This window comes from Esox lucius, chromosome 15, assembly GCF_011004845.1.
Source record: "Esox lucius isolate fEsoLuc1 chromosome 15, fEsoLuc1.pri, whole genome shotgun sequence".
In the NCBI taxonomy this organism is placed as follows: Eukaryota; Metazoa; Chordata; class Actinopteri; order Esociformes; family Esocidae; genus Esox; species Esox lucius.
Window position 1 is genome coordinate 16,094,501 of NC_047583.1, and position 10,621 is coordinate 16,105,121.

Sequence of the window (10,621 nt, forward strand, 5' to 3'; positions counted from 1 at the left end):
TGGTACAAATCACGTATGCCATTTAGGACCAACTCGGCCTATGAATTGTTTTAATTGACCATCATGCAGGTTTGCCAAGAGTGTGACAGCCTCCGGTCTGCCCGCCTGCTCAGTCCCACAGGCTAAACAGTGTGTGCTCAGTGGCAGTTACCTGTCCTGCTAGATAAGACCAATCAAGAGGCCCCTAAAAGGACAGGTCAGCTTTCCACTACTGCCATGGCTAGAAGAGCATAGTCATTTACACAGGGTGAGACAGAGGGCAGCTAACATTGAATTACTGAATAGATACAGGCAGACAGCACTCACAACCCTTTAGAGGGATGGCCCCTGCAAGGCTACACCAACTGACTACCATCTCTCTCATTTAAGTGAATCCAGCCCTTCCTCCCCTCTGCCCATACTACCACCTCAAATCTAGGTAGGATTTCCTTTCACCGTTTAGAAAAGGCATTGTCCTGCTCTGGGAGTGATGTGACAGGACCCTGTGATTGCAAGGAGAAGAAGGAGAGCATTGTATCAAGGAAGCCCTCATGTAAGCATTGTAGAACAGCATCAGTGTTGGCTCTAGAGACAGACAGGAGGGGCGGGATAAGGGAGCTATGAAGTCATTACAGTTCACCACCAGAAACGTCTATGTAGCTTTCCCCTGAAATGGAACTGCGATGCTCAGAATTCACAATGAATGTATGAAACCAACAGCCTTGGCCAAGACTGCACTACAATGCACCATGTTATACAGAATTATGGTAAACAGCGACTCCTTGTGGCTCAAAAAGAAATACTGGACAAGGAGTATACACTTGCATGGTATAACATGAGTAAAACAATTTTATTACAGTAAGAGGAGAAATGACAAGACAACATTGATAAGACATACCAACAAATTACTCTGAGATAGGTGTTAGTGAAGTAATATTAGAATGCTTGATCACCAAGAGCAGCAAGTTTTATTTACAATGCAACTTGAGAAATTGACAGATGTTTATCAGAAGGATCACATTGGAAACATTTGTGAACTACAGCAGAAAAGACAAGGACGTACAGCTAAACTCAGCCCTTCTGCACTTTTGCAATGAGTTCGTCGCAAAGATTTGTGAGTTCCTCAGTCTCCTTTACCTGAAGGGACAAAAAAAAAAATGTAAACTCAAAAATTATGCCCAACTAAAGATACAAAAAATAAATACATTAAAGGCACCTCATGGACTTACTTTCTGGTCGAGGCTATTCTCCAGTGACTGGGCTTTTAGCTGTTCCCTGCGCAGCTGGGCCTGCAGTGCTGAGACCTCTGACTTTAGTTTAGACCGGACTTCAGCAATTTCTTTATTCGCCCTGAGGATAACAATGTCAGTCAAGTGACACTAAAAATACCAGGAACACAATTGTGAATATTGCAGGTAAAGTATAGTTTGAGGCTTACAGGCCAATTTTCTGCTCAGCGTGGGCTTTCAGGGTCTGGTAGCGCTGTTCCTCCTTTTTGATCCTAGCCAGGTAATCTTGAGCACATTTCTTCAGCATCTCTTCATTCTTAGAATAACAAAGGTAGAAGGGTCAAGAGATTCCAAGTCATGTAATTACTCAAAGTAAAACCTGATCAGCAAATATGCTTTCTCGCACCAGACAATTATGCAATTGTGACTAGGTTACTTTTGGGCCTCCATTTTATCCAGACATCAGAATTACAAGGATCACCACAGGACCATCCTTCATTCTAGTTTTCTGCAGTCAACCTGATTCCATTGCATATGTCAAATAGTACATTGTCTCCAACCAATTTCAAAAGGCAATTTTATCACCACTTGTTCTGGCTCAATCCCAACCTATTTTTTTTTTGGTCCAATTAGAATCTTTTTAATCTGCTTGGAGCCATGGTCCAGGAACACTCCCAGCTCCATGAACATAGTCTCCTCACTGGACACCAGGGTTCAATTCCCATCTAAATCCATTCACCTCTGTATCTAGACTTGGTCTGATTCCACACAAATCAAAAAGCCTTGCAACAAAATACAATTAAAAATACATTTGTGCTTGTCCAAAAAATGTTGTCCAGCCAAGAAATTCAGCAGGAGTCAATCACGGGGAATACATTTTCAGGGGTCTGGCATTTCATTTGGCCAGAACAAGGGGTTTTGGTTGCCAGGCAAGCAAAACACGGGAACAAAAACAAATACTGCATACCTGCTTATAACCCTCGATGACTTCTTTGTACTTATCCAGTCTCTTGAAGAGATCAGAGAAGGATCTTTCCATTGCACTCAGGTCCTGTGATACCTGCTCCTTCTCTTGCAGAACCTGAGTAATCTCAGCCTGGGCCATTTCCTTTTCTTTTTGTTTTTCAGCTGACAGAAAATGACAATATTAATTTACATTATAAGAATATTCTCAGTTTCTTTTAAGATATTTCCAATACATAACATACCCAGTATCTGAGAGATTGTTGCTTCAAATTCAGACATAATTTTTCTGTAAAAGAAATAGCAGAAAACAGCTTCAAATATTAGGTCTGGAAATGAGAATCGGTGAACAAAAAAAAGCTTCAGTGGGCCTTTCTTACCCCATTTCATGATTATCCAGAGACAGCTTTTCATACTTTGCCTTCCATTCATCCTCTCTCTCCTTTGCCTATAAAGAGAGAAAAAAAAACTGATCAAAATGCTCATGATTGTATGGGATGACCTTGAATGATAAGTTAAACATTACTTCTTTCTGGATCTTGGCAATGGCAGCATCCATGTCCCACTGACTGTATTTCAGCACCTCTATGATGTTATCGTCAGTATTGGCTGGTGGAGGGAAATTTGGGTCCATATTTTCAAACATAGAGTTCTGCACAAAAGGATTCAGAGGACCCACAACGTGAACCTGAAGAGAGAAGACATCAATTTAATAATTAACAATTACCCCCACATTTAACTGAATAACTACATTATAGTAGGTTCTATGAGGACGGAGGTAAATTACAGGAGGTGGGACATCAAGAATTCTGGAGTGGACAGATTTCAACCCATTCACCACATCCTTGGTTCCAGGCCTCTGGGTGTCCATACTGGAAAAAACAATGACAAAGCACCTTGATATTCATTTGTGCATTTCAAAAAGTTTGACAACTGGATAAATCCTCAATTCTAGACCAAGTAAATATGCATTTACAATTAGAACAGGATTCAAATGCTTCATGTTTATGGCTCGGGAAAACAAAGGCCACCATACATGTTGACAACATGTCATGTTTGCCAAACACTAAATGAGCAAGACATTTTAAATGATATATGGGTCACTGAGTAGAGAAATTAAACTTAACTGAACATGTAAAGTTCAGTTTATATTGTTTTGGTTCAAACAATGGTGACATTTTATGGACATTTGTTAACTGGGCATGTGAAAAACACCATCACCATGACAGCATCAAAGCTGCTAACGCCATGTGACAAGTCATTAGGAGATACAGTATCACTAATCAATAGGACATGGAAATAAGTGACAGAACTAAATGTGGAAAATGACAAGGACAGGCTACAGCACAGAACATGTAGGCTTGTCTTAGCCAACATGAGCATTAGGTCACTAGGTTTGCACTTTTTGACGCAGTAAATTACTAAGAGAGGTTAAATGGCCAAAACCAGTAATGTGGTCTTCATTTTTAAGTTTAAAAAGGTGTACCCATTTAGTTTCCTTAACCATAACAGCAGAAAGAGGGGACAGGGCATTGGAGCCCAGTTAGTACGACAAGGCATTTCTGTCCAGTCAGATGACATGAAGAAAACCCTGTAATCAGGACTAGGAGGATAAACACACCGCAAAGCAACGGGAGGAATTCGAGGGAGGTCGAGTCCTGCAGGGGCTCCAGACTTCTTAGGACTCTCTCTCAGTAGAGGGTCAAATTTAAGGTACAGTGATTGTTTCCTCAGTGCTGACTCCTTGAACTGAAAAAGCAGAGTAAAATGAAGCCTGGATGTCAACATAAAACCAGAATTGTAATAAAAAAAAGGGCTAACAATTCACCATAAGCATCACAAGTTATGAACATAAATCAATGTTTAAATAAGCCTACTCCCTAAATGTCAGTAGGCAAAATAATTACTGAACAAATAAAAATTCAAGTGTCTAAACCGATTATTTCATAACAAAACCAGATTCAAGCATTTTTGCACTTTCGGCTGTACAAACCTAGCCAGTGTTCAAACAAGCAGCTTGTTAGAGATCATTCGCTACCAATAATAATTCTACATTTGTTACCAATCCCCCTCCAAAGAAAGAAAGACATAGCACCAGGGGGGTTCTTCAATTATTTCAGCCAGGCTAGCCCTAAAAATGTAGAAAGCATTGACTTACATTACTGGAACCAAACTGCTCCAAGTAGTCCATCTCGCCATCAAAGTCATTTGCCATGACTGGAGATAAATAATTTGAAATAAGTTATGATCAAGTCAACAATACAGCCACCAATCTGCACTGTAAAATCATTTGACTCACATGTGGTTCCTGGAACAAACTCCTCAAATTCTGATACGCCATTCTGAGAGTTATGCTCGAATTGGCTTTGCTCAAAAGGTTCTTGAGGGCTCAGTGAAGGTTGGTCAGGTTTAGTTAGAAGTTCTCTCTCATTGACAGAAGACACCTGAACTTCACAAGAGTCCATCTGAAACTTCTGATCCTGGGGAATGCTTTTCTGCCAAGTGGAAGAATACAGATTCAAGTAAATCACAATAAATCACTTCAGCTTTGTTCAGCTTTACCATTTTGAATTTAGTATTTTAAAAAGGCTTACAATTACTTTTATGTTAGAAAAACCAGCGTCAGTACTTGACATTTCTTCTCCGGCATCATGAACACTACAAGTAAAAACACCAGATCAATTAAGACTTGTGCAAGACCACTGAGGCTGGATCTGATGCAATTACTTCAAAACAGAGCAGGCATTACAATAAAAAGAAAAAAGATTAATGTTAACATAAGTTACAATTCACAAAAACAAAACATGGTAAACTTACCATGGCAACGGTGCAGTTTGATTCTGAACAGGCTCTACAATATCCTCACAGGAGGTAACCACTGTGACTGAAGTGGTTGCCTTGGCATGTGGAATGGATTTTACCTGGCAGACTGGAGAGTCAACCATTTTTGCATTTGCACCAAATGGATTGAAGTTCGGGTCATCAAACGTTGATTCAAAACTGTAAGAACCCACGGGAACAGGAACTTCAGTATTGTTATCGAACACGGGCTTTAACGGAGATTCCTTGGGTGGAGCAGGTTCTCTCTTCTCTGCGGGTACAGCCTTCACACCAACAGTCCTTTTGCCAAACTTTTTAGGCATTGGCCTACGCTTAACCTTGTCATCATCAAAATTGAACTCGAGCTTCACTGGGCCATCCTTGGGAAGGGATGTACTGGGCTCAAGCAGAGGGTCACTAGCTAGCCTGCTGGCCTCCTTGGGAGCAGGTTTCATCTCTGCCTGGGAAAGTGCCTCTTGGACTACAGGAGCTACCGCAACTGTTGTTGCTGGTTCCATTTCTTTCACCGCAAGGTTATGATCTTCCACCCTTGGAGGAGCATCGCATGGCAACTTTCTGCCAAGAATGGGTGAATTCTGAATTTTGGAGCCTCCTGTTTGGAAAGGGTTGATTGAATCAAGGTCATCAAAATCTAATTTGTAAGAACCATTGGACAGGGCCGCAGCTCCCTCGGAGGCCAGGGCCGCAGCTCCCTCGGAGGCCAGGGCCGCAGCTCCCTCGGAGGCCAGGGCCGCAGCTCCCTCGGAGGCCAGGGCCGCAGCTCCCTCGGAGGCCAGGGCCGCAGCTCCCTCGGAGGCCAGGGCCGCAGCTCCCTCGGAGGCCAGGGCCGCAGCTCCCTCGGAGGCCAGGGCCGCAGCTCCCTCGGAGGCCAGGGCCGCAGCTCCCTCGGAGGCCAGGGCCGCAGCTCCCTCGGAGGCCAGGGCCGCAGCTCCCTCGGAGGCCAGGGCCGCAGCTCCCTCGGAGGCCAGGGCCGCAGCTCCCTCGGAGGCCAGGGCCGCAGCTCCCTCGGAGGCCAGGGCCGCAGCTCCCTCGGGGTTAAGGTTTACGGATGCTTGTACAAACTCCTCAACATTAGATAACTCATTGGCTGGATCCTTTATCATGGTAATCACACTGCTATCTGAGGACTGTATACTGGTAGAGATGTCTCCAAAAGAATTTTCAGCTGATGGGATGAAGGGGAGTGTCTCATCCAGCGCCATTTCAATCTTGTCAGACTGAGTTAAAGGAGAAACGGTTTCAATTACATCAAGTTCATTGTGTCCTGGAGTCTCTTGGGGTTCAACCACTTCACTGTGTCCGGCTGGAGAGGGGACCATTTTAGCTGACACTTGGAAGGGATTGATGGAATCAAGGTTGTCAAAATCGATTTGATAACCTCCTTTACTCTGAATCGGCATTTCATCATCAGGATAGGATGACACCGCTGTGGAGTCTGCGGTAAAATAATTACAACTCTTAGGTCAACATTGAATGAAAAAAGGAGCAATTAATGAGAAAGCAACTTTGAGTAGGAAGTGTACTTTTAGTCAGAATGCTTTACCTGATTTTGTCAGGTTATTGATTTCCTGAGGCAAGACACTTTAAAAAAAAAACAGAGGGTTTAGACTTTATTCCCTATGACTATGTTCTCAAATTGTTGATTTCATAACCTAATACCAACATTCTGCTACTTACTATTCAGTAGTAGAAATGTGTAGAGACTCATTGTCGCATGCCATCTTGACAGACTTTGTTGGTGATACTATTCTCTTTGTGACAGGGTCTCTTCTTGGAGTCTGAAAACAAACCTGAAGTAACAAAAAAAGTCCTTAAGCTAAAGAAGTCTTGTTAAAAAAGTAATAATTTATCAGCATTAAGAAAACCCTTCTTGATAGCAAACTGTACCTTTCCTCCCTTTGCTGTAGTTTTGTTCGACAGGTTCTCAGCTTGAGACTGGCGAAGGATGGAAGGCCTGCCAGTCGGCTGATCCAAGGAAAATATGTCACAACTTGTCTCAGAATTGCTGTGCTTTCTTCCAGGACAAACCCCACGATTTTCATCGTTCACAGCAGTAGAACTCATCCTATAAAAAAGAAGCACATAAGTGAGGAAACAGTTAGCCACACCCAGTCGACAGCTGTGTACACTGATAAGAGTGAAGCATGTGTGAAGTTTGAGTCAAAGTGAAAACAGAAGAAGTCTACACTAGGTTTTAAAAACCCAGGTCCACAAGCGAATGCCTGTCAGGCTGCGGCATATACTTCATGAAAAATGTGACTAATTTTACAGAACCAGATTTAAGCAAGTAATAACCAATGTTCACCATAGAGGTTGGCACAATCTACTTTACTCCTACAAATATGGCTGTTGCAAAACCACAGTTTGACATAACTAAATTTGCACAATTAGATGAGATGAAATGTAATATCAACATTTCAAAAGTCAAGAATATTTGTTTCTACATTAATTTATCCCTTAATGGATAATTAGAAAACACTTCCAGGTTTTACCACTAGGTTGTGTGGATTACAGTGTGCTTCCTATTCCTCTTAGCGTACCCTATGCAACTTTTTTTGCCTTCTTTTGATAATAAATCTAAAATAACATTACATTTTACTCTTAGCATGATCAATTAGTTGTTGCATTCCAAGCAATTCTCCCTTTAAGTCTTCACAACAGAACAAAATATATTATAATGCATGTGTACGGTAGGCTGTTTAAATGCAATCAAAACACACTAATGCTACAATACAAACATAATTGGCTAATACAAACACTGGAGGATCTTTGAGTATGGTATTTTAAAATTAGATTGAGGATAAGTATACACTTTAAAACTACAACACTAAGTAGTGTATAACGAAAGTGAATTCATTTTATTAAAGTTTAAGGGGAGGTGATTCCTAAGCAAGTGCATCTTTTTCAGCCCACCATTTTATACATTTAACAGTGAAATTTGTCTTTAACTATTGGCGTACGGTAAAGATGCGACAAATTACATTGAATAGTGATGAAAAAGTTAATTGCTTAAATGTATGAGTATTTACAGTATGTAACATTTTAAAGTCTTATCTGGGGGTCCGCTAGACCCTGAATTCACTACAAAGCATAGACCTACATCCTTTAGGCCTCCATTTGGTTTATTTAACCTACATAATTAGATTTGTTTATTGAAATTCTTAAATAGTATAGAAACAGTCAAGTCAGTCTTTTATTTGCCAAGTGCACTGAAAAACAGGAGTCATTCTTAATGCAAATCTTGTGACAAGGCACACGGCATCAACATAGTAATAAAGAAATATGTAAAGCAAAAACAAAATATACATAAATGACTATAAGCATATTTAAATTATGTAGAAATTGGAATATGGACAATACGAATAGAAATATTAAATATTACACGTGTTGTAGTGCCTATAAACGTATACATTAAATGTGCAAACAGAATTCCTGAATTGTATATGACAACTGATGACAAGCCAGGAAAGCTGGGTTGTGCAGTTACTGACAATGTGATCAATTTACCCACTGTCTTCCCATAAATGTGGCGAGCAGTTCTAGCAGTCTAGCACTTTTCACTACACAATAGATGTATCCGCCTGCCCTGCCCAAGAACACACTCGATCTTTAAAGCCTGTTTTGGAATATTTAAAGTTGGGCTAACAGGAATTGTCCTTGTCGCACAACCGTGTCAACGAACAACGTACCTACATCATTAAAATTATGTTATGGTGACAGCAACTTTTTTTTGGAATGGCTGTCTATCAGGGCAATGTCATGTGGTTTTCTGTTGCTTAAGTGCAAATATCCAACGTCTTTTTAACTAGCGGTGTCTATGTAAATGTAGTCTCTAATAATAGTCAACCGTTTGTGCAAAAACAAACTAGTAGGGAGTTAGAAGTCGTTATAATTAGCACATTTGCTTATGCCCAAATACTTACTGTAAGAAATGCTAGTTAGCTAATAGGTAACTAAACGTTGGTTACAATGTAAAGCAGTAAATGTAAAGTTCACGTCGTCAGCTGCTGGATATTTCACTTAAGGTTATTTACATCCTAAGTCCGTTGAAAAACATATGACCGGTTTCCCATTTACTGACTGTATAGCTTGCATTACATGACCTGACCTGGGTCACTAACGTTAGCGGCTAACGACAAACGTTGTGATACATTACTTAATTATCCTAACACATTACCCCAGTGTAGAACACTTAAAAAAAGAAGACCAGAAACATAGCATTCCAATATCCCAATCCGGAAATATACATACCTCAATTAAGGAGTCGGATACACATAAAATACCTACTCAAAGAACTCCACACGGTTTTGTTAGGGGAGCTACTTTTTCGAAATACCCCCACAGTTGCATGACAAGAAACCAGTAAATTTTGAATTTAAACGCATCCATTTGCACCAATTAAATACACAGGAAAAACTCTGAAATAAGGCGGAGCTTCTTACAAAATAGCCAATAGCGTTGGGTTACTTTGAATCAAACCGAACGAACTAGCAGTGCTCGAGGAGCTAAAGGATAATTATATATTATGTTCATTATAAACAAGCAAGAATAAGATAACATATTTTTTTGGGATTAATCCATTTTGAGAAAACAGATTTTGGGTTAGTTACACTGTCAGTTTAGACAAAAAACAAAATATTAAAATTTTCACATGTGGGTAGAGCTAAATGTACAATGCACGTCAATGGCCAAAGGCACAGCTAACACCTCCTTTCCCTTCACAATAGCAGTTCACTCTTCTCAATAAAGGAATACAAGCAAAACAATATAAGCTATTACTGGTCTGAAGAGCAACTATATAGTAATAATAATAATACTTTTTATTGTATAGTTAGTCATTGTGCATCTAACTAGCTGGAACGTAGCAAGTGTATGAATATCCTTTCACTGTTTCCTGCTGATGATAATATTCTCTGTGTATAAACCAGAACTGCCAATGAGTTCAAAAGCAGATATATTATGAAGCTTTAACAAATATAAATGATAGAACTTTTTTTTTCATTTTAACAATTCATTATCATCATTATCATTAGAAACTGTCGAGGTGTTTATTCAGCTCATGTTAGATCATGCTCTCGCGAGAGTAGAGAATGACCAGAATAAGTTTGTTTTGACAGAATTCTGTGCTTTCCGTCTCTAACATATTACTTATAGACGGTAACAGACGTCGTAGTTTCTAGTGAAAATTACATAATGTAAATTGCTTTAGCAGTCACCCTGATACTGGCTACATAAACGTTGTTACGTTTGTCACTTACTACATACTACAATGCTGTTTGCAGCAAGCGGGAGGAACACTGACTCTCTTTGCTGAATAGATTGTATCACATATACACAGAATTACTGTACGAAATAAAATACCAGGACATATCCTACTCCACATAAATCCTAAATATAATTTTTAAATCTTCCAAGCTACTTTTGGTGCCATATACAGGTCCTGTACAAGAGCAATTCCGCACTAAGCTCAACGTTAGTGTGCAAAAGCATTTATCCAATAAATAACATTGTATATTTCTATTTTGCAAATTTCTTGTTTGGTTAAAACATCTTTCACACTTAGGGTCCTTTATTTTGAAGGTTTCCAAAGTACCTCACAAATGTGACGA

General features: G+C 40.1%; 1 protein-coding gene across 2 annotated transcripts; it reads right to left on the bottom strand.

The window, feature by feature from the left end:
- Positions 1 to 810: 810 nt before the first annotated feature.
- On the bottom strand, positions 811 to 9,378 carry tacc3 (transforming, acidic coiled-coil containing protein 3). Of its 2 annotated transcripts, none has more exons than XM_029125338.2 (17): positions 9,264 to 9,378; positions 6,900 to 7,077; positions 6,690 to 6,802; positions 6,556 to 6,593; positions 4,989 to 6,447; positions 4,772 to 4,829; positions 4,471 to 4,666; positions 4,330 to 4,388; positions 3,793 to 3,920; positions 2,959 to 3,043; positions 2,698 to 2,859; positions 2,552 to 2,619; positions 2,417 to 2,460; positions 2,176 to 2,336; positions 1,418 to 1,524; positions 1,209 to 1,329; positions 811 to 1,116 (listed from the first exon to the last, which is right to left on the bottom strand). In XM_029125338.2, exons 2-17 carry the CDS (start codon positions 7,074 to 7,076, stop codon positions 1,051 to 1,053), a joined length of 3,042 nt encoding a protein of 1,013 aa, XP_028981171.2. In that variant the 5' UTR covers position 7,077; positions 9,264 to 9,378; the 3' UTR covers positions 811 to 1,050. The 2 variants fall into 2 exon arrangements, with proteins under 2 accessions (XP_028981171.2, XP_028981170.2); XM_029125337.2 differs by having other exon boundaries at positions 4,766 to 4,829.
- Between the last annotated feature and the right edge of the window lie 1,243 nt (positions 9,379 to 10,621).